This window comes from Saprolegnia diclina (genome assembly GCF_000281045.1).
Source record: "Saprolegnia diclina VS20 unplaced genomic scaffold supercont1.35, whole genome shotgun sequence".
Lineage (NCBI taxonomy): Eukaryota > Oomycota > Saprolegniomycetes > Saprolegniales > Saprolegniaceae > Saprolegnia > Saprolegnia diclina.
In genome coordinates, this window is record NW_008246102.1 from 240,465 (window position 1) to 264,271 (window position 23,807).

Here is a 23,807-nt window from a genome sequence, read left to right on the forward strand (position 1 = left end):
GCATTTGAAGGCGCGCCACGCATCGACCATCTGCCACGCAGACATCAAGTTGTCCAACATTCTCATGGCACCGACAACGGACGACTCTTCTTCATTGTGTTTGTCTCTTACGAATGCGATGCTAGGGCCACCGGCGCGTCACCGACTTGTTACGAGCGGAACGCTTGCTTTCGGAAACCCGCACCCAGCCCCAAGCAGCTCCCGAGCGGGTCGTGAAAAAAGACGGTACAGAAGCCTTCACAACGTACGCTGGACCCATATTTTACATGGAAATGACGCATGTACCATGACGTAGGACCTCCCGCGCTTCTCGGGTTGTTCCCTGAACAATTTCTTGCTCAGAGACGACACAAGGAGCTCGAATTGCTCCAGCGCTGTGCGAGCCCCGACAGCTTGACGCCACTGCGCTGCAGTAATTCCAGGCCCTTGGTGTCGTCTTGGAGCCAGAGGATGTTCAAGTATCATCTTGAGTAGCGCAGCTGCATTCTCTGCGCCTTTTGGACGCCATGACGGGTCAAGCCAACCGCCGGCCGAGGTCATCTCGACGCCGCCACTTCATTTCGAGTTCGTCCAGCACCTCCACTTCACCTGGACACAAGCCTGCACGACGGAAGCGCTTGATGGCGCCATTCGCTATGACCGCTTCCTCGTCGAGCACTACAACCAATGGTTGAACTCAGCGATGCCACCGAGAAGCATTTCCTTTGCGGCTTTGACATTTGGACGATCATGCGACGGCGCCGCTCAAGACGAGCCCTCGGTCGCGCTCAAAGTGAAGGAGCTCGTGCCAGTCTCTCGTATTTCTACGAGTCGTCAACGCACGAGGCCTTGCGGTCGCTGCTAGATCAAGAGCTCGTAGCATCTGCCACGCAGACACGCAGCTGCCGTACGACCTTTTTCTTTTGCATCTCTCATTACGAATGCGCTGCTAGGCTTGGGCAGTGAAGATTACCCTTCCGCGTCCACCATGGAGCTCGTCATCTTGAAGGCTGAGATAAGACGGGCCCGTCTTGGTCGACACCAACGAGCTCGTCCAGCGCACGCTTCCGTCGCTGAGAATGTGGCCTGAAGGACTCGCTCACCGCCCACGGCGTGCGTCTGCCTAGTCGGTCCATAACTCGACAAAGCACATGACAACAGCGAGTCTTGCATTCGTTAATCTCTGTCGCAGACGGTCGGGCAATCGGGCTGACCACGTCGCCAGAGAGCGCACCAGAGCTACAAGGCGTTGGCGTGCGACGATGGAATGGCGCCGTGAGATTGAGAGCTTTGTTGCCACGAGAAGATGGGCCTCTAAGTCGTGTGATGATTGACCCGAGGCCGCAACACCGTCTCGGACGGTCGCAAGTGCCATGTATCATCACAGGCTGGTGAGCGGTGATATAGCCTACAGAGTAAATGCGCTGGCTTATGCTGGAAGGGAGCTAACGCCGTCCGCTCTGGCAGCCGCGGACGGACGCAATGACCTCAAGTGCGAGAAGCGGGCCATCGGCGGTCGCTAGCGCACCGAGTGATGTGCTCGGAGCACGCCGCCTCAAAGTTCGGCGCGCCCTGGTCGTCACGACGTGCGCCCAAGGCGCCAAGGTCCGCCGTCGATGCTATTCCATGCGTCATCAAGCGACCGATCCGGCTTTTGAAAGCCCGAGATACCGACGCTGTTGACGCCTTGGCTCTAGCAGTGGTCCCACTCGCTTGCAGGTCGATCTCAAGCAGCAAGCAAACTGATGAAAGCCGGTATGCGATGGCCGCGATGGCCACCATTGACTTTGGGGACTGTGGAGATGGTGCTCGCCTGCTGTTCTACGGGATCGGCGATGAAACTCTCGCAAAGATCGCCATGTGGCGCCTATCATCCGGATAATATCAAGGGAGAATCCTATGCGTCCGGTTTCAAACATACCAGTACACTCGAGCGATGCCCCAGACCACGCCGCCACCCACCGCAGCCGAGACGACGCCGACCACGCCGATAGACGCGTTCCCGGAGGCCACGCCGAGCCGGAAGCGCAAGGCGCTGGACGAGGCAGCCGGGCAGAAGGTCCGTCGCATGGCATGCACGACCGCGAGCGTCACGTCGTGTCCTATCTTGTAGGCCGTCAAAGCCGTCAAGCCCGAGGCTACGAGCGTCGTCGAGCAAGCCAAGGCCTTGGCCACGCGTGCTTGGACGTGGGCGCCGTCGCTTCGCGCGTGGCAGCGTACCGCGACGACGGACGCCGACGAGACAGCGGGCCCGACCATGCCCGAGGTACGACGCACCGACCGTCGAAACGGTGCCAAATCGCCTGTCTTTTCTGCATGTAGGCTGCGTCGTTCGAGTCGATGCTGTCCGACATTGGTGTCGGCTGCAACCTCGACGATCCCATTCATTGCGGCGCGACGACGGTCGTGTACTACGGCGAGTGCAACTCGAGCGGCGACGCGGTCGCGATCAAGGTCCACGCTGCGATCGCAACGGCATAGTGCTCTATATCGCGCGTGTTTTCTAGGCATTGAAGGACATGTCCAGCGGTGGCAATGCGAAGGTCGAGGCGAGCTTCATGCGGGAAGCGACGCTGCACGCGGAGCTCAAGCATCCCAACGTCCTCTGGCTCCATCATTTCGCTGCGTCGTGGCCCCCGGCGATGGTCCTGGAGCTTGGCGACGGCACGCTTCTGGAATATGCCCTACACGACGGCCTCCAGCGCGAGCCCGTGGTCGCGCGCTTTGTCAAGGAGCTCGCGCAAGGCCTCGCTTACCTTCACGGACGTGGCATCTGCCACGCGGCCCTCGATTTGGAGAACATTCTCATGGGCACCGACGTACGACTCATTGTTTTCTTCTTTTCTGCTCGTTTCTTACGAATGGGATGCTAGGGGCACCTGCGCATCGCCGACTTCGGCGCCGCGTTCCACGAAACAAGCACTCGTGTGCCCCAACCCGCGCCAGCAACGTACCCCTACTGGGCCCCCGAGCAGTTCAAGCCCAAGCCGTGGGGCAAGACGGTATGAAAGCCATAATAACGTGGTCTCACGCATATCGTAGGTGGATATCTGGGCACTCGGGGTGATCACGTACGAGCTCCTCATGGGCGACCACCCGTACACCTTTACGCCCTTGGACGAAGGCCACCGTCCCCGCGCCGACTTTGAGCGCGCAATGCAGACGATTCGGTCCATGATCGAGGTCAAAGTCAACACGTGCCCCGTGCCAGAAGACGTCAAGGACCTTCTCCGGGGTATGCTTGAGCCGCAGCCCGAGGAGCGCATTTGCCTCGAGGACATCCTCACCCACAAGTGGGTGCGTCGCCACACCGACTAGCATATATGTCTCGCAGCGTATTACTTTATTCCTAACACTAGCTTGAGTAGATCTTAATGACGTGGCAGCCGGACGCTTACTCACAGCGTTGCCTTCGTCGACCGGACCATGTTCCCTTCGGTCTACCATCTGCATGTGCAAGAAGACATGGCGTCTGCAATCAAAACGTCGCAAAGAAGTGCTTCGAGACCTTTTTCATTGAAGAGGACGTCATTACCGTCTTAACGTGGAACTATCGCACTACGCGTCAGTGTGGCGGCGCACCCACTCGTGGGTGAGGATGTCCTCGAGGCATATGCGCTCCTCGGGCTGCGGCTCAAGCATACGCAGGAGGAGGTCTTTGACGTCCGCCGGGAAGGGTTGCGCCTCGACCTTGCTTTGGATCTTGGACTCGATGGACGGCATGGCGCTCTTGAAGACCGAGAGGGGCGGATTCGCCATGTCCAAGGGCGTATTGGTGACCGGGTTTTCGCCCACCAGAAGTTCGTAGGTCATGACGCCAAGCGCCCAGATATCCACCTAACACAAGCGTGGGGCTACGTAATAGAAAGCTCTGTACCGTTGTGTCCCACCCCTCGTCCTTAAAGAGTTCGGGGGCCAAGCCATAGATGTCCCGCGCTTGTACACGGGAGGGCTTCACTCGTGATAGACAGAGCCAAAGTCGGCGATGCGAAGGTGGCCCTAGCATCCCATTCATGAGAGACGGAAAGAAGATTGAGGCGTACGTCGAAGCCCATGACAATGTTCGACAACTTGATGTCTGCGTTTTCGACACTTGATGTCTGCGTGGCAGATGCCGCGCCCGTGGAGGTACGCGAGGCCTTCCGCCACCTCCTTGACAAAGCGCGCGGCCACGGGCTCGCACTGGGGGCCGTGGATCAACGCAAACTTGAAAAGGTTGCAATCGCCGAGCTCTCCGAGGATGGCCGGGGGCCACGACGGCAAGAACCGGTAGAACTTCACAATGCGCTCGTGCTCCAGCTGCGCGTGCAGCTGGGCTTCGGCCACAAAGCGATCCTTCTGGGTCTGCATCATACTGGCAGTGTCCGACGAATACTGCAGTTTCTAAAGGGCACAATGGACATAGGGTAATACGTCATCGCGGTCGCCGTTTTTACCTTGATAGCGACAAGCTTGTCGCCGTCCGAGTGGCACGTGCCGCGATACACGAGCGACGTCGAGCCGATGCCGATGGTGTCGCTTAGGTCACCCGTGACGCCGATGCCCTTGAGCATCGCCTTGAACGGCATGACCTACGTGAACCATATGCATGCGTCCAGCGATGGTCGAGACGCACATCTGGCAGGTGGAGCGTCACCCAAAGGCGCAAGTTGTGCATCGGCATTTCTCGTAGGTTCTTCAACTCCGAGACGCCGGTTCCGGTCGATGCGTGGCGCGCCTTCAAATGCCTGTACACCGCCTTCGCGACGAGCAAAAGCTTTCTGCGCGGCATGGCCTTGATGGCTTCAATGGACTGCGGTGGGACCGCTTCGATAGGCAACGGCTCGCGCAAGTGGCGACACATGACGAGCTACATACCAAATGCAGCATGAGCTTTACAGTCGCAATGAACTCACCGACCTTGGGCTCAGCCGTTCTTTCTTGTGCAGGGCCTGCCCTTCTTGCACCGTTGAGACTGCGAACTCCATCGGAAGCGCGTGTCGCATAGAATGCAGCGGCAGCCACGCCCAAGCACGCGCAGCCAAGGCCTTGACCTGTTCGATAACGCTCGGCAACTCAGGCTTCGCAGCTTTGGCGGCCTACAAGACAGGACATGACGTGACCTGTCGAGTGGCTGCGAGGACCTTCTGCCCCGCTGCCTCGTCTTGCGCCTTGCGCTTCCGGCTCGGCGCATGCTGCGGCGTCGTGGCTGTCAAAGCAGGCTGCATGGCCTCGGCCTCGGTGGCAGGTGGCATCGCCTTGTGCTGTGCCATCTTCGCTTGTTGGTTGTCGAGAATGAGTGTATGTTTGAATCGGACCAATCACCGCACGTCTGCGATTCTACCGTACATTATCCGGATGATTCGGTAGAAAGACGGCGTGTGATTGGCGCCAAGGAGCGATCTTTGTAGGCGCGAGCGAGATCAATCGGCTAGCATCTCGCCAGACCGTACCAGTGCAACGACAGGCTACCACCGTCGTCCAAGGTCATACATCATCCATGCCAAGGCTGCGACGACGTCCCAAAGCCTTTGCATCCGGATACAAACGCTCCTTACACAGTACTTTCACGCGATTTTTCATTCAAGACGCCAGTGGCCATAGTATCTCACTGCTGCTTCTTCAACCGTGTCTTCACGTGCTCGCAGATCGTAGAGTAGAACGAAGGGACCATGGTCCGGTCAATGTAGATGCGAGATGGTGACGCTGTTGCGTACTAGTACGCCTTGGTGAGCACCCTGAGGGTCCGCGCGACTCGCCTGTTCGTACTTCACAAAAAGGGTGGTTGATTCTGCAGGTTACCATGCGGAGCTGCAGCACGTGCGAATAGATGCAGAGGTGCCCAGATATTCTCTGCCGGATACCGTGACGCGACGCTGTCGCATCGCGCATCGCCGGCATTGAAGCATGGGTAGCGACGATGACGCGCGTCTGCAACGAAGTTTAACAAGCCAGCTTGTTGGCTCTCTTGACGCCGGCCCGTGCAACGCGTTCTTATTCCCTTTGTACTCCAATTCCATCATTGGACCAAACCGTCATGACGGTATTGTATGACCATACAACACTATTTCTATATTTCATTCGATGAATTTGATGTCGTGTCGCCAGTAGTCGAGGATGTTTGAGAAGATCGTGGTGGCGTGGCAGTATGGCGCTTCAGCATTGCTTCAAACTGCAGTGAAGCCTTTCGGGTGACGTCTTTTGGGCGCCAAACGATCGGCTGACCAGCGATGCTTGATACACTATATTGCGTACACTTGATATATTGCCAGGCATGCTGTGCTGCCACGTACGTATCTGGATGCACTCGTTTGATGACGGGTGAGTCGAACCTTTTCGATGCGCTCGTGCAGCATGATAAGCCCCCTTGCGCCAAAGAACACCAAGAAGAAGCTGGGTACAGCAGCGTGTACTTGGAGTCGTGCATCTTTGGGCTAGTTCCTCGCACGCTCCGCCTGGCATATTCACACTATATATTGCACTTATGGGCATTCTATATCCGCGTTTTGATATAGTATAGTACTGGTGCTGATTAGTGTCTGGACTGAAACATTAATATAGTGTTCTCTTTGACTGAGCGGTGACCATGCATATATTTGCTGCGAGTGGTCTGCATCCGGACGTCCGGATACGGCCAGATCAAAGCCGTTGGATCCGCGATGACAGCAGCGCCGTCGAGCGTCCATGCCAAGTTTGCGCTGCCGACCGAGCACTGCTTTGCGCGTCTGCAGCTGTACGCATAAGCTCTTCGATGGCCTCTGATGGGCGCGGCGATAGGTCGTTGATCGTGCCATTGACCGGCGCCGACAGCTTTGAACTGCAGCCGATGCAAACCAAGCTCGCGCTCTCGTCGGTGCTCAAGCAGGTCTTTGGCACTCTCGCCGTCGCAACCCACCCATTCGACTTGCTCTCGCACGAGCGCAGCCACCGGACGCTGCACCGGTACTCGTGCATCGTGCGCGTCGAGGCGAGGTACGCGCTGCCATTCGACTCCATGCGTCTGCAACCACAGTCACGTAGGTCCATGTCGACGCTCTGGGGCGCGTGGGCCATGGTGACGAGCATCGACAAGATGCCGTGCAAGGTCGAGGTGCAGCAAGTCGGCGCGACGCTCATGGACCTCGCGTCGCCGCGCTACCTGGACCTGTAAGCGAATCATTCCACCTATCCTCTGCATGTGTCGCCTTGTCCTGGCGTGGGCATATCCACGTGTCTTCTGTTGTCTTGAAGCAGGCCACGTCCGAGCGCATGCGATGCGTCGAGGTCGATGCAATCTCGCAGACGCTAGAGCCATAGTAGCGTCTGACGTCCCCTCCTCTTCCCGCCAAGTGTGAGTGCACGTCGAAATCGGCAGGTGGGTGGTTGCATACGGCGGTGGCACTTGATACAATCCTGTGAGCTGCAGAAGTCTGCCCACATATCAACCTCTCGCGCTTGCCACTCGGCCACTGTGCCAAGCGACGCAGCGTTGCTCGCCTAGTGTAGCTGCGTGTGACTGCAGGCACGCCGCCATCGCACCGGGTACTTTGTAGTCTGAACGACGGTGGGCATGGCGAGCTTTGGCACTCGACTAGAGTCCAGAAGTGCTGTCGACGGTGCAATTCAAAGAGGAGCCTTGTCGCCGGCCGTAGTATCGCCGGCGGCAGCGATGAGCTGGGCCAATCTCCAATCGCTCGTGCGAGACTGTGCTATCTCGTTGAAGCCACGAGGTGACCGAGACAGCCGAGTTGCCAGCGTCAAGCTACCCGTTGAGCGACCTGCACAACTTAGTTACCTATTCCAGTAGTATCGAGCGCTTCCGACCACGACCCGTTCACTTGCGACCCGTGGGTCCAAGTCGGAAAAAAGAGGCGCCTTGGTTGTTTCACGTCGTTTGGTGTCACAGCGGGAGTACGTTGTGTGTGGTTGTCTCCCTCCAACCCTATCGAACTACAGGCGCACAGCTGATGGCCACTCGGTCTTGGCAGGGTTGTGTGTCCACGTAGTACATTAGCAAGGGACGTGCAAAGCAAGACAACATTATGAAGCGATATTAGCCACCATCGCCAGTTGCAAGCTCGTCGACTGAAGAGTCTACACTTGCCCTAGTCGTCGTTTTGCCTGTGCCAACTTGGTTAGGCAGCGCTATCACTGTGCCAGCTGCACTCGAATATGGGCAAATAGGGTTACACATGCCGACGCCTCCGCCTCTGTCGCGCGCTGTGCAGTCGCGAACGACGCTTTGACACGGCGGCGATCGCAACGTACACGGGAGAAGACGGTTGCTTCGTACTACGGTACTTTTTTCGGCGTCGATGGCGGTCGATGGCACCGTGTTTTTCGCCAACTTGCGGAAATTTTGTGCAAATCGCGGGATTTTGCGCAAGTAACACCCAGTGCACACGATTGTGGGCCGGTAATAAAATAGCGAGCTTTTGTCGCGGCACTAGATGTTTGTATACAACGACCACGGAACGCGACAAAAAAATTGGAAAAAAGGCCAACTGGATGGATTTTCCAGCCAGAACGCGATCGCACGCCATATTGGCAAGCTCCGGAAGCATGGTCGCCGCCCAAGTCACCGGGACGCCGGCGCCGACAACAACGCTGACTACGCCACCGACAATGACAACGCCGACGCCGACAAATGACCCGAAAGCAGGCAAGTCAACATCAGATGACCGGGGATCGACACCGTCCGTGCCGAGCACGGATGGACAGTGCCCGGGCCCTCCATGCAGTGGGTACCAACCGCTCAACGGCGACTTCAAACTCAATGGGAAATGCATCGCCGAGGAGACCAAGAGCGTACGTGTCTACTGCCCGGAGAAGGAGTCGCCGAATTGCTGCATGAGCAGCTCCGTCGAGAAGAGCGTTGCGAATCTGACGTTGCATAACGTGTCCACCGTTTTAACGTGCAGTGGCGTGATCTGGAAGCCCATCAGCATCAACTGCTCGACAACGACTGTGCCCGTGAAGGTGACGACAGCGCCGACGACATCGACGACGGTGCCGGCTACATCGGCGCCAGACGCATCATCATCCAACACGGGCGCGATCGTCGGGTCGATCGTTGGCGTCGTCGCGCTGCTCGCCGTCGTCTTCTTTGTCATGTACCAGCGCAAGAAGAAGCGCGCGGTGCGGTCGCCCGACTTTCCCGACCACCAGGACTCGTACCTCGGCATCGACTCGGTGGACGGCGCGCCCAAGGCCGCCAAGGCGTCGCCGCCGCCGCCAGCCAATTCCGCGGCCACGTCGACGTCGACGGTGGTCGCCGAGCCTAAGCCGCGTGCGCACACAGAGTCGCTCCTTACGCAGCTCTCGCAGCGCGACGACCTCAAGCCGCTCTGGATGGACATTGAGACGCTCAAGACGTCGGCGATCAAGGGCGGGCACAACCTCTTTAGCTGCAACGTGCGCGGGCAAAAGGTCGCGCTCAAGGGCATGGACTACCCGACGGCCTCCATCGAGCTGCGCGCCGACTTTATCCGGTCGATCCACGACGTCTGCAAGGTGCAGTCGCCGTACATTACGTCCATCTCGGGCGTCTGCCTCATGAACTTCCAGACGCGGCTCTGCGCCGTGTCCGAGTTTATGGAGAAGGGCGCGCTCAGCGCTGCGCTCCTCGACGCGACCCTCGTCCTCTCGGACGACCAGAAGCGCATCATGGCCCTCTCGCTCGCCTCGGGCTTGGCATACCTCCACGAGTCGCACAAGATTGTGTATGGCCACCTCACAAGCGAAAAAGCGCTCGTCAACGCACGCCTCGAGTGCAAGCTCAACGTCTTTGAGCTCATGAAGCGCGAGTACCTCGACACGCGGCCGTGCAACACGACCTTTGGCGCGTTCGAAGTCCCGTACCAAGCCCCCGAGCTCCGCACCGTGGCGCCGCCGCCGACGACGATGGCCACGGACGTGTATGCGCTCGGCGTGCTCATTGCCGAGGTCTTTACTCGCGACCGGCCGTGCAAGGCGCTGTACGCAGAGAAGGGCCTCGTCGCCGGCGACATGTACCTCTACGCCCACGTCGAGACGCCGGCCTTTGACCTCGGCTCGCTTCCGTCTGGCGTCGCCCAGATTGTGCGCCAGTGCTGGCACATTAACCCCGCAAAACGCCCCACCAGCAGCGCGGTCGTTGCAGCGCTCAAGTAGGACGCGCTCCTTGCTTTTATTCCATCACGAACGATTGTGTTTATACAAGATGTCTGCACCCGTTTTGCCAGGGAGATTTGGAGGCGGCAAGGGGTAGGGTAGTATCTAGGGGTAGGTCAACGTGGCGCGACAAAGCTCTCAGAACTAATTGGGACGACATCGTGCTGTCTCTGTAGTCTCTGCGCTTGTGGGTTGTGGATGGACCCTGAGCTGCCCGACTGCTAGGGAATGTACTGTGTTTAGAAACAAGCTCGAGTTAGTAGAAACGAGCTGCTGCAACCATGTCCCCTCCTAGTGGCTTCTCGGTCAGTCTTAGTGGCTTCTCGGTCGGACGATATACTGATCGACTGATACATCACTGTGTCCTGAGGTAGAGGTTGGAGAGCTGTGTGGATATGACTATACAGCTCGTCGCCCAAGTCTTAGAACGTTCTGCAGCGACCAAGGGCACTCGAGCGTCAAGAGATGAGCGTCAGCGACTAAGAACAGCGGCACGTGCTGCGAGCTCCTTGTCCTCTTGCATTCAACTCGGTGACGGCAAAACTCGCTCCGAGGACAAACTTGGTGCATTGACCGAGGCGTCCACGTTTACGATGCACAGAGGTACGAGTGCGGCAAAAACACTGTACTAGACTATTTGAACCGAGTACAGTATTAGCTGTCGTTTCCAAAGCCAACCGAGCTGCTTCAGCCCACTCGAGTCCGCGCGCAACCATCTGCAGCGCTATCGCCTTCGAGACGCGTAGCATCCCATCCAGCATCCAAGCACACCTTGTCGCTGCGACAGACAGAGGCCAAAAGGATGATTCTGCTGCTTGACTAGATGTACAACGTCAACACGAGCGGCGGACAAGGCTACGAGCGGGTGGTAGTACCACGAGGATGGTGGCACGTAGGTTACTGCAAGAGGATACGGAAGCAGCCCATCGGGGTCGTAGCTCGAGAGGGTGTTAGAGAAGAAGACGATCGCTTGTGGGAAATATCGGAACCTCTGGTATATTGTCGTCGTGTTATCATCACCACTGGCGGGCTGCTGAAGTCAGGACAAGGGACAACGCCAATACATTTAGAAGCGGAGCTTCTTGAAGAAGAACGAGACGCCAGCGGCCTTCTTCTCCGACTTGCACGCAGCCTGGTTGAGGTAGCGGTCCTCGAAGACCTTCTTGATCGTCTTGCGCGACTCGATGCGGGCCTCCGGCGTGGCCATGACTTCCTCATCGAGGACCTTCTTGAGGTCAATGTCGGCGACGTAACGCGTGGGCATGATGTGCGTGTAGTTGACCGCCTTGACGAACGGCTTGACCTTGGAGCGCTTGGCGACCTTCTTCTTGCCCATCGAGCGCGTGATCTTGCGGGGGTAGCGGTCGATACCGGCGACGATGGCGTGGCCGAACTTGCGGTCGCCGTGGCCCTCATCGTACGTCTTGACGACGATGGCCTTGCGGCCGGCGTAGCGGCCGTTCAACAACACAACAACCTTCCCGTTCTTGACACTACAAGAACCATGAGCTTCGTCTGCGCGTCGTTGATGGCGCAATGGCAGCAAGGACGACGACGACTACAACAGCGGCGACAGCAAGATATTGCGTCGGATGGCAGCCTTCGCCGCCACGTTGGCGCATGCTGCGCACACCTAGAGAACCGCGCTGGCGTCGTCTAGCGCATGTCGACGCCACATCCGTGTCGTCGTCGTTGTCGTCGTCGTCGTCGCATGCCATTGCTGTAGGTGGTAGTTCACTTACATGCCCATGTTAGCTCTTTTAATGTCAGAGAGTGTTCCCGTTTAAACTAAGCCGGCCGACGAGACACCGGCGCCGACGAACGACTTGGTAACCAATCAACCACACGGACCAATCACCGCGTGGCAAAATTATCGAAAGCGAGAGGATTTACCTCTCAGAACGCATAATCTCGAGCCGGCTATCGACCAGTCAGCGTATTTGAGTGGAGGGCGGTCCGGCCCGAATTTTGGCCAATGAGAACGACGCAACGTAATCCCAATTTGGATTGGCTATTGCCTCGGCGATGCAGGCGCCGACGACGCGCCGGTCATGCACGAGCTGCCGCAAAGCACTGAGGCTCTGTGTGGCAAAGAAGCTGGGCGTGGCAACATGTCTGGCTGGCTCTGGCTCTGGCAATGACATGCTTGGCGCATTGCGCCATCGTGGCGTGGCCATCGTGTTCTATGACGATGTGCTGGCTGCTATGGCCGTGGCCCGAGGATCGAGACACCAGGTTGGCCAGTAGATGCGCATCGTTTATGGCTCCCTTGTGCACCAGAAGAGTCTTGTGACTTCTAGCATAATCCATGCAATTGGAAACGTCCTGGCGACGAACAACGAACGGGCTTGCGCATGGACGTGAAGCAGCAAGATGATGACGATGATGTACGAAGGTGGATGGATACCGGTGAGGTTTCCCCAATGGCGCTGGTAGTGTATGGAAGAGTGCAGACAGGTGAGAGACGTAGAGGAAGATAGTTGGGTCTGGTGGCCATTGTGCATACAAAGTACTTTACATATATCATATCTGCGTCAAGAGCCACGTTTCGCGTGGACCGAGACACAAGGGGCCACGCACTGAACAAACCACCGCCTTGGATGACGCCAGCTCTGCGAACCGTACCGGTAGCGCGGTGGCAAATCGGTTCCGTTGCAATGATGCACTTCGATGTCCCTCGCTTCCACACGCGTGGTAGACACGAGGGTCGGCGCGTTCTGCAACGCTGCGTCGATGGATGATCTATCAGCGTAGCAACGGAGACACACTCGTGGGATTCGGTCCATGCACGTCGATGCCCATGGAGACTAGGAATGGCATCTGCGCCAAGTAGACCCCACATATGGCCTTGCTGCTTTGGGCTTTGCACAGAATGACGCCACAATGCATGCGTTCCTTGCAGTACCACCGATGCGCACACTCAATCCATGGAAGCTACCGCCATTGGGCGTGTCGTACACGTAGCATTCGCGTCCTGCTTCAACCCGGCCGTCATCCAACGCGCCTCCGAAGTCCCGTCGCCGAGCACCGCGTCGATGGCCGCTTTGGGCGTCAGCTCACATGCCATGAACACGCATACCAAGCCCATGCTACCGTACAGCCAAGGCCGTCCGCAGCGGATCGCCCGCCATGGCGCTTGGCGCTCGGCCTCGTCCTCGCCGTGGTTGTCCACCTTCGAAATGGAAGGATTTTGACCAATCGGATCCGGCGCTTGCATTTTCGTGGTATTCTGTGGTATCGAGGAGACCCGTCGGATGGGGAAGAAGAAGCGCAAGGATGGCATCGACGAGCCCAAGATCGCCAAGGTCTACTGCTACTACTGCGAGCGCATCTTCGAGGACGAGAAGGTCCTCATCATGCACCAGAAGAGCCGCCACTTCAAGTGCAACTTTTGCAACAAGAAGCTCTCGACCGCCAGCGGCATGGTCGTCCACGTCGCGCAGGTGCACAAGGAGACCATCATGACCGTGCCCAACGCCAAGCCCGGGCGCGACTCGGTCGAGGTCGAGGTCTACGGCATGGAAGGCGTGCCGGGTTACTCCAAGGTCGACAACGACCCGAACAAACGCGCGCGCCTTGAGACGCCGACCATGTTTCCGCGGCCACCGGTCGCCGCCTACCCGATGCCAATGCACTACCCTGTCGCGCCGCCCGTCGTCATGGGACCGCCGCGTGGCCCACCGATGGGGTTCCCGATGCGTCCGCCGCCACCGCCGCCGCATCTGCTCATGCGCGGTCCGCCGCCCATGATGATGCCGCCGCACATGGCCTTCCCGCCCGGTGTCATTCCTCCGCACATGATGGTTCCGCCGCCCCTCGCCGCCATGACGAGCGTGTACGTCGCAACCATGTTGCATGCGTTGTATCTACCCATGCAAGGATAGGCCCGACGAACCGACTTCAAGCAAGGACGAGGAAGCCTTCCAGGTCGTCTTGGCCGCGCCGCAGCCCGGCATCACGTTTGTGTTTCCAGAAGACAACCTGTCGATGGTACAACATCGTCGACATCTTATCTCTTATGCTGACGACGATCTCTGTAGGAAGAGAAGCGCGCGCTCTTACCAAAGTACCGTACGTACACGAATGCTCATTGAGAGTCTTCATTGTCGTATGCGCGTCGCCTCCTTATGCAGCCTCGTCGCCTCGCACTGCCTGGTTGTTGTCGTTCTCGTCGTGGGTACTCGTGGCGTCGTTGTAGTTGAAGTTGTTGGGGACGGCGACCGTGTTGTTGGGCGTGGCGTACCCACCGTAGCTTGAGCAGTAGTTCTGGAACATTTTGGTCTCCTGGAAGAAGCTCCGCGGTGTGCCCTGCAGCATGTACTCGGTCTCGACTGGCGTCGTCACGAGGGACCGGGTGCCCCGCTTGGAGTGGCGCCCCGACGACGCCGGCGACACGGCCGGGATGTCGTACATGTGCAGCAGCATGTCGGAGGAGGCTTGGGGTGATGCCGCCGGCAGCGCCGCCATCGAGCCTTTCGACGAGAAGCTCATGCACACATCCGCGTTGCACGGGACACTGGTCGATGTCTCTTCCGTGTTGCGCAGGTATGACCTAGTACAGCATCAGCATACTCCTTCCTCTCGCATGAGCGTACTTGCGGGCAATCCGGATGCGGTCCTTGGCCGTGAGGTGTTGCGGCTGGAGCTCGTCAAAGCCGTTGTTGTTTTGGCCGTGCGGGTCCTGCTCGACAAAGAAGCCCGCAAGACTCATGACCAGCACGAGGCTCGGCATGGTCAGCGGCGTCAGTATAAACAGCGACGCGAGGGGCGCTAGCACCATGCACGCCAGCATCCAAGTTGGCAAGAGCGGGTCCTTGGCGACGACGAGCGTGAGCCAGACAAGGTAGAACGCTTGGCCCGTCGTCGAGAGCTGGAAGAGCCGCAGTAGAAACCACGGCCGGTGAAACCAAAACCGCGTGTCGTGGTAGTGCAGCTGCCGGTGGCACAAGACGGACATTTGCAGTCGGATCGTCGCCCGGATCATCTGGGCGACGCCCTTGAGCGTCGGGCGCCTACAACACCGTGTATACATCATCATCCACTGTTCACTGTTGAGCAGTACCGGCGCTCGGGCGACATGAGAGCATCGTCGGACGACCGCTGCAGCATGGCCTCAATGTCTTGGCGCGTCAGCACCAAGAGACGGTCCTTGATGATGCCCTTGAGAATTCGGAGCGTCTTGATCATGATGACAAAGGTCAGGATGGCTAGGCACGTCGCGAGTCCGAGGAAGACGTAGGCCGTCGCAGTCGGGAGCGCGCCGGCCGCCACGATGAGCACGACGAGTACAAAGAACGTCGTGTAGTGCAGATGCGCGACGGTCGCCAGGAGGTGGCGCGTGCAGAGCGTGTGGAAGCGGCGGAAGCTCACGTGGTGCGACGACCGGTGCGAGAGGCCAAAGATGCGCTGCATCTCGCTCGGGTTCTTGTACAAATACTTGCTCCGGTACTGGCACACGTTGTACGCCAAGAGCTCGAAACTCTTCCATAGCGCAAACTGCTTGAGCAAATTGAACTTGAAGAAGACGCCTTCGCGCTTGTAGCGCTGCCGGAGCAGGTAGTACATGCGCGACGCATGGACAAAGTTGTAGCCTAGCATAGCGCCGCTATTGTATGTAGCCATCGAGGACCGACAGGACGGGTACCCGAGGTCTCATCGCGCGTCCGCTTGGCGTCGTACTGCCGCGAGTAGACGACTGACGGGCTCAAGAGCGGTTCGTCCGCGTCGGCGTGCTCGAGCAGCGGTGTCGCATCGTCCTGCTCGTCGCTCGGCGTGCCATAGAGCAGTCGTGGCACCACTGTAGCAATGACGAGGAGCAGCAGCATGATCGCCACGTAGTACACCGTCGTCATAAAGACCACGTAGTGAAAAAACTCTTGGAAGTGCAGCAGCTGGAGGCGCGTGAGGTCGTCGACGCCGAACGAGACCTCCTCGACGAGGCCGCTCGTGTCGATGGCAAAGATGCACTAGGACAGGATGCCATGAGGGTCATTGGCAGCATGATGCATGTCTACCATCGAGATGAAGCCCATGATCATGAGCTCCTCAAAGAAGCGGTTGACGATGCGCTTCATCTGCGGGCACTGGATCGCATGCCGGGAGTACGCGAGGATCGCGTCGAGAACGACCGAGATGGCGACGATGACGGCGACGAGGAAGGACGCGTACCCGAGGTGCATGGAGATGCACTCGGCGTTGCCGACGCCAAGGAAGGAGGCTTGCGCGCTGCAGGCGGTGGCGCCGCCGGCCTCGACGCTGGCGCCCATCAAACAACCAAGTCGGAAATGCTCGACTGTGCCAGAAACCGCCGAAGCATAAAACACGCAGTCGCATACAAGGGAATGACGACCCGACGATCCAGTTGCGTCCAGTTGGATCGCGGGATAGGTGGATAGTTGGTCGTATCCGATGGATACTACTATGACCAGTGGGATCATTCGGTCGTCTCCTACATCGCAGCTTGGCTGGCAGCTTGCGGTTGGATCGCTTGCATCGCACCACGAGAGCTAGAGACGTCAGTGCGTTGATCTGGTCCTATCGCCAAGACGTTGGATACATCAAAAGGCTATCGCATGGATCATTCTTGCCATTCTGGGGATTTCAGCAGAGGTTTGGGATGACGTGTCGGATACCGACTGGTGTACCCATGCGTGTCGCCTCGTCGCGATAGCGCATGTGACAAACGGGCGTCGAACGCCGAGATCAGCGGAGAAGCACCAGCTTGCCTGTGCTCGGGACGACGCGAGTTTGCCTTTAGTGGTGGCTACCGACACGGAATGGAGAGAGTGCTCGCAAGGCAGTAAGTAGGACGTAGAAACGCTGACGTGCCCATCATGCCGGCGCGATGGAGCATGAGCGGCTGCACCCAACAAACGGTGACGAGGGATGGGCGAAAGGTTGTTCAAGTGACTCAATTTGGATTGAACTAGGGCAAATAGGAACCCAAAATGACCCGAGCAAGTGGCCGTACAACCAACGACTCGCGCCAAACGGCGTTGGACAAGGATTAGCAGCTGGACATAGCTACTTGCACGCGCCTCGTCCCAAGATGGCCAGGCCTCCCAAGCCGGGACTCCCAGTCGCGAAACCAATCAGGCGTTTGGTTTTGGACGAGCTACCCGTGCGGTCGGAGCTCCCTGTTTGGCCCGTGCAAGCGTGTATTGCTGGAGAGTTATGACGCCAGGAAGCTCGAGCTTTGTCTATGGTGTGCGTGGTCTAGATAGGAAACTGAATAAGATAGTTCATGTGGATAAGTTGGTATTGTCGGTATATCAGATCAAATCAAAGAGTTTTCGCGAAGGCCGAGATTCACGGTGCGCGACAGCCATGGAGAATCTGCCTTCTCATGCGTGACCAATATAAACTGCCTGTGAGATGGCTTGTCCCTCGCTGCGGTGGTTGCGCTGGCTCTGAAGCCACCACCCCGGAGTGAACCCGCGTTCGAGCCACTGAAACCGGACGAGATAGATAGATAGATAGATAGATAGATAGATAGATAGATAGATAGATAGATAGATAGATAGATAGATAGATAGATAGATAGATACTAGTAGATGGATAGAAGTGCTGATGCACCTTTGGAGTCTCACTGCAGACGGTGGTGGCATGCGAGCACAAAAGGAGCACTAGACTCCAGGCGGCAATGATCCGGACCACCTCGTACGGCGCTCCGGAGACTAAGGCGAAGGATGTCGTCCACACTGACGACGAGACCATGGTTTGAGAGAAGGCGCCTACATACTCGGTCATGACGCAGTAGCCGTCCCGTTGAGCAGGCTGCAGTGTACAGAGGGTGTGGCAAAACCACCCTATCGGGCTCGGACATTGCAACCTTTGTCCATGCTGCGAAGGCGGGGCGACAAGCAAGGCCATGGCGCCGAGGCCACGACTGCAGATTGACAAGCTCTCGCGTTGGTTGATCTATGGCACCGCCCAGCCGCGGCTCTTCGCGGACGATATCCGATGCTGTAAAACTAGAGATGCTTTCTGTTGTGGAACGCAAGATAGGTTGGGTGCGCAGCGCTCCAAATACCTTCGTTCTACTAGTACGCGATGGCTCGGTGCGGGCGACAACACGGAGCGAGAGTACCGGTCGACGCACTCGTGGCTGTCATCTCATTGTGCGTCACTGCAGTGGCTACGTTTACGAGCATCGCCCAGCAACGTGACGACATACATTATGTTTATGTCGTATCGTTGCGCTTTGATAGCACGGGCGAACGGAAGCGCCGGGACGTCAAGCTGGACTACCGGTAGCACACGAGACAACCAAGTGTCCTTGCGACCGTGGTCCAAATGCTACTAGAACAGTCGACCTCCTGCGGTGATATCAGCGCCGGCAAACGGTGCTCGGTGCTCGAACCGACGGCCTTTGTCGATGGTTCACGAGGAGCACAGGAGCCAATAAGATTGGCACACGCGGCTCGGTTGCCATGGTTCGTTCGCGAGACGAGCGGTGTGCCACATCAGTACGGCGTCGACAGGCAGGTGGCTACCTATGTGACACAGTCGCTTCCTTTGAAATCCAACGAGTGGCTCCCACTCTCCGTGTCCTCGAGTGCCCATGACGCAGCACCCGCTATGCCAGCCGCTGCAACCCTACACGCTAAACTTCCATTTGAACCAACGACGGGCTGGCTACGTCGGCGCTTGCGCGATGGTCCATGGCGCAAGCAGCGAACGCGCCTGCTGCTACGTGTGCTACCAGCCGCCGCGACCAGATCCAGCAAGCGGCCATCGCACTTCAACGTGGGCACATCCCTCGCGGCGCCATCCCCTCGGCGTTGATTGGCTGCCAGGAGCCACCGCGCTGTGATTGGTGACTTTTCTCACGGCGACACGTGAGTTTGGCCAATCAGCTTATCGCGTTTGTCGAGGTGAACTCTCCTCTCACTCTCTGTCGGAGAGTGGCAGAAATCCAGCGACTGGAGTCACTTCCATCCCTGCACCATGCTGCGCCAGACGCTGCTCCGGTCGCGGACGCCGACGCGGGCGCTGACGACGACCCGAACGCTCCTTTCGCCGTACGAAGACGACGACGAGTACAGCTCGGAGAAGATCACCAAGGTCAAGAAGTACCAGCCGCCGGTCCGCGCCGGCAAGCGTGGCATTGACATTGTGCACGACCCGCTGTACAACAAGGGCACGGGCTTCAAGGCCGTCGAGCGCGACCGCTTGGGCCTCCGCGGCCTCGTGCCGCCGCGCCGCCTCAACATGAAGACGCAGCTCGAGAAGCTCTACGATCTCTTCCAGCAAGAGCCCGACCCGCTCCGGAAAAGCATCTTCCTCTCCGAGCTCCAGAACCGAAATGAGACGCTCTTCTTCCGCCTCCTCATCGACAACATCGAAGAGATGGGTACTTCGCTTCTACCTCATGACGTCGTCGACTAAGATGCACTCGCGTAGCCCCGGTGGTCTACACGCCTACAGTCGGCCAAGTGTGCCAAAAGTTTGGCTCCATGTTCCGCCGCCCGCGGGGCATGTACTTCAGCTCGGCCGACCGATCGCAATTCGCCTCCATGAGTCCGTCCCTCTCAACGCTGTATGGGCATCTTGCTTATATATACCTCTCACTTCTTAGTGTACAACTGGCCGTCCGATGACGTGGAAGTGATTGTCGTCACCGACGGCAGCCGCATTCTCGGCCTCGGCGATCTTGGCGTCCGTCCATTCTCTCTTCCTACAGAGATAGCTCATGGAGTGATCCTTGTTAGGTCAACGGTATGGGTATCCCGATCGGCAAGCTCGCGCTCTACACGGCGGCTGGCGGCATTGACCCGAAGAAGGTGCTCCCGGTGGTCCTCGACACGGGCACCAACAACGAGTCGCTGCTCAACGACCCGTACTACATGGGCATGCAGCACCGCCGCCTCGAAGGCGACGAGTTTTGGAGCATGATCGACGAGTTCATGCGCGCCGTGCGTCACCGCTGGCCGCGTGCGCTGGTCCAGTTCGAAGACTTTTCCAGGTACGATTTCTTGCGATATTTGGTTGCCGCGATACTGATACGGTCTTGATACCTTGATAGTGACCACGCCGCTGATGTGCTCGCCGCGTACCGCCTCAAGCAGCTCTGTTTCAACGACGACATTCAAGGCACGGGCGCGACCGTGCTTGCCGGTGCGCTCTCGGCCTGCGCCCGCGTGCAGGTGCCGTTGAAAGACCAGCGCATCGTCGTCTTGGGCGCTGGTAGCGCGGGCCTCGGCGTCTCGACCACGTTGCTTCAGGGCATGCTCCAGGAAGGCGTCGGTGTCGAAGAGGCGCGTCGCCGCTTCTACGTGGTCGACCAGCACGGTCTCATGACGACGGCGCGGGATGGTATGACGTCGGGCCAGACGTTCTTTGCGCGGAGTGACCTGCCGGACAAGACGTCGCTCGTTGAGCTCATCAAGCAAGTCAAGCCGACCATGTTGCTCGGTCTCTCGGCGGCCAAGGGCGCCTTCACCAAGGTACTACCCGTGCTTGCATGATCGCAAAAAAGGTCGATATCTCATTTGTCGCGAGTAGGAAGCCCTCACCGAAATGGCCAAGCACGTCGACATGCCGATCGTGTTTCCGCTCTCGAACCCGACCGCGGTCGCCGAGTGCACGGCGCAGGAAGCCTACGACTGGACCAACGGCAAGTGCGTCTTTGCGAGCGGGTCGCCGATGCCCACCGTGCGCTTCAACGGCGCCGACTACAACGTGAGCCAGTGCAACAACATGTTTATCTTTCCGGGCGTCGGCCTCGCGGCGGTGGTCTGCGGTGCGAGCCGCGTCACCGACCGCATGCTCTACGCAGCTGCCCAGGCTCTTGTCGACTGCATGTCGCCCGAAGAGATCGCGGCCGGCCAAGTGTTTCCGAGTGTCCGCAAGATCCGCGACGTGTCGCTCAAGGTCGCCACCGCGGTGGTTCGGTGTGCGGTCGAAGATGGCATTGCGACCACCCCGCCGCAGATCCGCCGCGGCGCGTCCCTTGAGGAGTTTGTCGCGTCCAAGATGTTTCTGCCCGTCTACCGCGCGATTGTCGAGTAGATGTCTTCGAGTACAATCGAGTCGTAGGACAATACAAACCCTTTTTTCCTCTTGCAAACTGAAAATATAACCCTACTCTCTGTCACGACGACTGCCCGAACCCTACTGACCGAGTAGCCGAGAGGACCGATGCTAATAACTGCGGTAGTTGAGCGACCGTCGTCTTGTCGACGGCTTGTGTACATCGTAGTACTCGTACATGCTTTTGCCGCGCAAACCAACAGACATGGGCGTGCGTCGTACTCGAGGAAGCTCCGAATCGGGAGAGAGGTGTGGCTTGGCATCCACCAACAAGCGTCAACATGCGATGCCATGCCATGCTTGCAATGGCGCCGAGGTATATGCGTCCTTGATGGGAGCCGATGACATGTGGCTGCCACCTCGCACTGAGAACTCATATGACTTCTTTGGCCAAACGACCGAGCGCATTTGCTTGCTCGACCCGCTCCTCAACCAAGAAAATACGTACATGAAGCTCATCGTCGAGAAGATCACGCGCATGTAGCTTTGCTACAGTTGCTTTTGGGGGGTCGCGATGGCAGCTCCAGTCGTGGATGAGAGCAAGTGATGCACTTGATGATGGCTCGAGCTAGGGCTGCAAGCACCATAATGCATGCATGCGAGCCGCCATGAAGCATGCGGCGGCCGTTGCGAGCGCAATGCAAAGCAGCTGTGCGGACGTCCTACGTTCGGGTTCATGCGCGACTCGCTGCGTGGCTGCACCAGAGTTCAAGATCATGCGATCAAACGATGTCTAGTGGTGTTTTTTTAGTCCGACACGGTCGGCTGGAGGAGAAAGGACGCAATTTCCGCATCGAATTCGACTTCGCCGCCGCCTTCGGTCGCCATGAAGCGCGTCATGTGCAAGCAACCGGACGCTGACCCGGTCGTCGTCTCGAGATCGACGCCGCTCGCGTACTCGAACGTATGACCCGGCGCGATCACGGGGATGTGCCCCACAACGCCGGGCGAGTTGCGTGGCAGTACGTCGCGCTTGACCGAGTTGTGGTTGAAGACCCAGTGCCGGCCGTTCACGCGCACAATGTCTTCGCCTACACATGCCATAACTCTGTTAATGGCCCGCTACATGATGCACCGGAGTGAGGAGGACAACTACCGAGATTGCGGATGCGAATGCGGTACGTGTAGCGAAACCGGTTGGGCTCCGACTGTGTCGGAAGGAACTGGCTCGTGGCTTCAATCTCGACGTCGTCCGTGCAAGTCACTATGTCGATGTGAGACCTTTGTCAAGTATGATATGAGGTGCGTACCGCTCGACGACTCGGCGAGAAGGCGCTGGCGCGAGATCTCGGGAATGACCCTACATGACGATGGCGCGCATGAGTACGGCAAGCGCAGCCGCAGGGCGATGGACGCTACCACATCATCTCGTCGATCTTCTGTGCAATGGTCTACCGCGCGGCGAAGACGTGGGTTAGGGTGCCAAAGGACTGTGTCGTGTACCTTGGGGTCGGTGAGCGTCGCGTTGGCGCGAAACGTGGCGCGGACGACTTCGCGCAGGTCGGCGCCACGGTGCGGCTCGAGGAGCGCTTGCAGGCGGACCCACGTCTCCTTGTCCTCGGGCGACGCGTAGGGCGACGCGACGACGCCGTCTTCGGGTGGCGGCAGCATGCCACCGGTGCCCCACTGGAGCATGCTCAGCGGCTCGCGCACGCGGAAGCCCGGGATCGCGCTCATCTTGCGCACATCACGGAGAATGACCTTGTACCTACATGGCCATCATGAGGCGCGGCCTATGCGCGTCGGCGTACAGGGCGCGGATCGTTGGCGGCCTCATGCGTCCGTGCAAAAAATACACCGCTTCGACGTTTCTGGCCCAGCTGTATTTTTTTACCGGCGAAAATATACCTTGTTATTTGTATGTCATCTCGGTAGCGACAAAAGATTTGAGACGCGCCATTTGATTGGCTGAAAAGATACTCAAGCCACCTTGAAGTTTGTATCGAACGCATAGGGATTGGTTGAAATGCACGTCCTGACGAATGCAACGGAAGTCGAAGACCACATGGAATAAAGTCGATGGACCAACTAAACGACTAACTAACTACACATGCTGCTGAAAATCGAGACTAGGGTTGATCCAGGAGTTTCACCTTGCAGTATTTCGACTGTCACAGCTACGAGAGATGCAAGGGGACTACGCCCAAGCCAAGCTCTCAGCGTGGGAGCGCGAGCGTGCGATTCGCCTCGAGGCCAAACACCGACGCGAGTACGCTCACAAAGTTAGCGCATCGACCGACTGCATCGAGTAGGAAGCTCGAGGCGGCCAAGCGCCATCCAGCGCCAGCGTCCTATATTCCAAAGCCGGCCGCAAAGACCACTGGCGACGAAGAGAAGCGTCCGGAAGCCAAACCCCGAGGCGCGCCGGAGAAGGCGTCGCCCTGCGTCATGTACTCTGGCCTTGTGTCGCAACCCGTGTTGACGAAGTGCTAGGGCCAAGCCATGGCTGGCACCCAAAATGCACAGCTTGGCCGTGCCCAAAGCCAGCTTTGGAAAAGCGCCGAGGACCGAGATGATGCCCGAGGTCGACGACGATGCGTTGAGCGTTGCTTCCGACAGCACCTGCTCCGAGCATGACGAGGAAGGCGATGACGATGGACCCACTCGTCGCCTCGTCGACAGCTTGGACCTCTCAGTGGCGTTTGCGACACCGCCCAAGGCACAAGCCAAAGGTCATAACAAGG

At 58.4% G+C, this 23,807-nt stretch overlaps 10 protein-coding genes across 11 annotated transcripts in view; 6 read left to right on the top strand and 4 right to left on the bottom strand.

Moving 5' to 3' along the window:
- The first annotated feature begins 1,886 nt into the window (after nt 1–1,886).
- Nucleotides 1,887–3,403, top strand: SDRG_10443 (AUR protein kinase). The gene is made up of 6 exons (XM_008616432.1): nt 1,887–2,038; nt 2,093–2,245; nt 2,302–2,433; nt 2,487–2,798; nt 2,853–2,981; nt 3,022–3,403. Exons 1-6 carry the CDS (start codon nt 1,916–1,918, stop codon nt 3,295–3,297), a joined length of 1,125 nt encoding a protein of 374 aa, XP_008614654.1. The 5' UTR covers nt 1,887–1,915; the 3' UTR covers nt 3,298–3,403.
- Nucleotides 3,404–3,537: 134 nt separating this feature from the next.
- On the bottom strand, nt 3,538–5,231 carry SDRG_10444 (AUR protein kinase; the record flags this gene model as incomplete). Its single annotated transcript, XM_008616433.1, has 7 exons — nt 3,538–3,816; nt 3,857–3,978; nt 4,023–4,362; nt 4,416–4,550; nt 4,595–4,828; nt 4,875–5,057; nt 5,103–5,231. The coding sequence occupies 7 exons, from the start codon at nt 5,229–5,231 to the stop codon at nt 3,538–3,540; spliced, it is 1,422 nt and encodes a 473-aa protein (XP_008614655.1).
- Nucleotides 5,232–6,591: 1,360 nt separating this feature from the next.
- On the top strand, nt 6,592–7,134 carry SDRG_10445 (hypothetical protein). Its single transcript, XM_008616434.1, has 3 exons — nt 6,592–6,691; nt 6,736–6,930; nt 6,979–7,134. Exons 1-3 carry the CDS (start codon nt 6,618–6,620, stop codon nt 7,106–7,108), a joined length of 399 nt encoding a protein of 132 aa, XP_008614656.1. The 5' UTR covers nt 6,592–6,617; the 3' UTR covers nt 7,109–7,134.
- A 1,267-nt stretch (nt 7,135–8,401) lies between these two features.
- Nucleotides 8,402–10,228, top strand: SDRG_10446 (serine/threonine protein kinase). The gene has a single exon (XM_008616435.1). The coding sequence runs from the start codon at nt 8,446–8,448 to the stop codon at nt 10,087–10,089; it is 1,644 nt and encodes a 547-aa protein (XP_008614657.1). The 5' UTR covers nt 8,402–8,445; the 3' UTR covers nt 10,090–10,228.
- An 827-nt stretch (nt 10,229–11,055) lies between these two features.
- On the bottom strand, nt 11,056–11,946 carry SDRG_10447 (hypothetical protein). The gene is made up of 2 exons (XM_008616436.1): nt 11,832–11,946; nt 11,056–11,582 (listed from the first exon to the last, which is right to left on the bottom strand). The coding sequence occupies exons 1-2, from the start codon at nt 11,837–11,839 to the stop codon at nt 11,156–11,158; spliced, it is 435 nt and encodes a 144-aa protein (XP_008614658.1). The 5' UTR covers nt 11,840–11,946; the 3' UTR covers nt 11,056–11,155.
- Nucleotides 11,947–13,282: 1,336 nt separating this feature from the next.
- Nucleotides 13,283–14,245, top strand: SDRG_10448 (hypothetical protein). Its single transcript, XM_008616437.1, has 3 exons — nt 13,283–13,924; nt 13,974–14,079; nt 14,130–14,245. The coding sequence occupies exons 1-3, from the start codon at nt 13,344–13,346 to the stop codon at nt 14,181–14,183; spliced, it is 741 nt and encodes a 246-aa protein (XP_008614659.1). The 5' UTR covers nt 13,283–13,343; the 3' UTR covers nt 14,184–14,245.
- SDRG_10449 (hypothetical protein) lies at nt 14,215–16,355 on the bottom strand (the record flags this gene model as incomplete). Its single annotated transcript, XM_008616438.1, has 5 exons — nt 14,215–14,641; nt 14,685–15,101; nt 15,152–15,680; nt 15,734–16,055; nt 16,104–16,355. 5 exons carry the CDS (start codon nt 16,353–16,355, stop codon nt 14,215–14,217), a joined length of 1,947 nt encoding a protein of 648 aa, XP_008614660.1.
- Nucleotides 16,356–18,939: 2,584 nt separating this feature from the next.
- Nucleotides 18,940–21,199, top strand: SDRG_10450 (hypothetical protein). Its single transcript, XM_008616439.1, has 6 exons — nt 18,940–19,444; nt 19,495–19,611; nt 19,670–19,749; nt 19,803–20,056; nt 20,117–20,537; nt 20,596–21,199. The coding sequence occupies exons 1-6, from the start codon at nt 19,039–19,041 to the stop codon at nt 21,100–21,102; spliced, it is 1,785 nt and encodes a 594-aa protein (XP_008614661.1). The 5' UTR covers nt 18,940–19,038; the 3' UTR covers nt 21,103–21,199.
- Nucleotides 21,200–21,554: 355 nt separating this feature from the next.
- SDRG_10451 lies at nt 21,555–22,938 on the bottom strand. 2 transcript variants are annotated; one of them, XM_008616440.1, is made up of 6 exons: nt 22,875–22,938; nt 22,567–22,831; nt 22,483–22,514; nt 22,374–22,423; nt 22,220–22,327; nt 21,555–22,154 (listed from the first exon to the last, which is right to left on the bottom strand). In XM_008616440.1, the coding sequence occupies exons 1-6, from the start codon at nt 22,898–22,900 to the stop codon at nt 21,871–21,873; spliced, it is 765 nt and encodes a 254-aa protein (XP_008614662.1). In that variant the 5' UTR covers nt 22,901–22,938; the 3' UTR covers nt 21,555–21,870. The 2 variants fall into 2 exon arrangements, with proteins under 2 accessions (XP_008614662.1, XP_008614663.1); XM_008616441.1 differs by having other exon boundaries at nt 22,217–22,327.
- A 272-nt stretch (nt 22,939–23,210) lies between these two features.
- SDRG_10452 (hypothetical protein) overlaps nt 23,211–23,807 on the top strand; it is a 1,351-nt gene continuing 754 nt past the window's right edge. Inside the window, exons 1-3 of the mRNA XM_008616442.1 lie at nt 23,211–23,332; nt 23,376–23,513; nt 23,557–23,795. Of these exons, the coding sequence (XP_008614664.1) occupies nt 23,250–23,332; nt 23,376–23,513; nt 23,557–23,795 (460 nt within the window). The 5' untranslated portion in view covers nt 23,211–23,249. The remainder of the gene's footprint in view (nt 23,333–23,375; nt 23,514–23,556; nt 23,796–23,807) is intronic.

Bases quoted from the DNA above. Each gene is read 5' to 3' on its own strand.
- SDRG_10443 (XM_008616432.1), top strand. From the start codon at position 1,916: ATGCCCCAGACCACGCCGCCACCCACCGCAGCCGAGACGACGCCGACC. The intron at 2,246-2,301 runs GTACGACGCACC...TTCTGCATGTAG, and splicing joins CGGGCCCGACCATGCCCGAG to GCTGCGTCGTTCGAGTCGAT. The intron at 2,982-3,021 runs GTATGAAAGCCA...CGCATATCGTAG, and splicing joins CCAAGCCGTGGGGCAAGACG to GTGGATATCTGGGCACTCGG.
- SDRG_10445 (XM_008616434.1), top strand. From the start codon at position 6,618: ATGACAGCAGCGCCGTCGAGCGTCCATGCCAAGTTTGCGCTGCCGACC. The intron at 6,692-6,735 runs GTACGCATAAGC...GCGCGGCGATAG, and splicing joins TGCTTTGCGCGTCTGCAGCT to GTCGTTGATCGTGCCATTGA. The intron at 6,931-6,978 runs GTACGCGCTGCC...ACAGTCACGTAG, and splicing joins ATCGTGCGCGTCGAGGCGAG to GTCCATGTCGACGCTCTGGG.
- SDRG_10446 (XM_008616435.1), top strand. From the start codon at position 8,446: ATGGATTTTCCAGCCAGAACGCGATCGCACGCCATATTGGCAAGCTCC.
- SDRG_10448 (XM_008616437.1), top strand. From the start codon at position 13,344: ATGGGGAAGAAGAAGCGCAAGGATGGCATCGACGAGCCCAAGATCGCC. The intron at 13,925-13,973 runs GTACGTCGCAAC...ATGCAAGGATAG, and splicing joins CTCGCCGCCATGACGAGCGT to GCCCGACGAACCGACTTCAA. The intron at 14,080-14,129 runs GTACAACATCGT...CGATCTCTGTAG, and splicing joins CAGAAGACAACCTGTCGATG to GAAGAGAAGCGCGCGCTCTT.
- SDRG_10450 (XM_008616439.1), top strand. From the start codon at position 19,039: ATGCTGCGCCAGACGCTGCTCCGGTCGCGGACGCCGACGCGGGCGCTG. The intron at 19,612-19,669 runs GTCCGTCCCTCT...CTCACTTCTTAG, and splicing joins ATCGCAATTCGCCTCCATGA to TGTACAACTGGCCGTCCGAT. The intron at 19,750-19,802 runs GTCCGTCCATTC...GATCCTTGTTAG, and splicing joins TCGGCCTCGGCGATCTTGGC to GTCAACGGTATGGGTATCCC.
- SDRG_10451 (XM_008616441.1), bottom strand. From the start codon at position 22,900: ATGAGGCCGCCAACGATCCGCGCCCT. The intron at 22,424-22,482 runs GTAGCGTCCATC...ATCGTCATGTAG, and splicing joins AAGATCGACGAGATGATGTG to GGTCATTCCCGAGATCTCGC. The intron at 22,328-22,373 runs GTACGCACCTCA...ACATCGACATAG, and splicing joins TCTCGCCGAGTCGTCGAGCG to TGACTTGCACGGACGACGTC.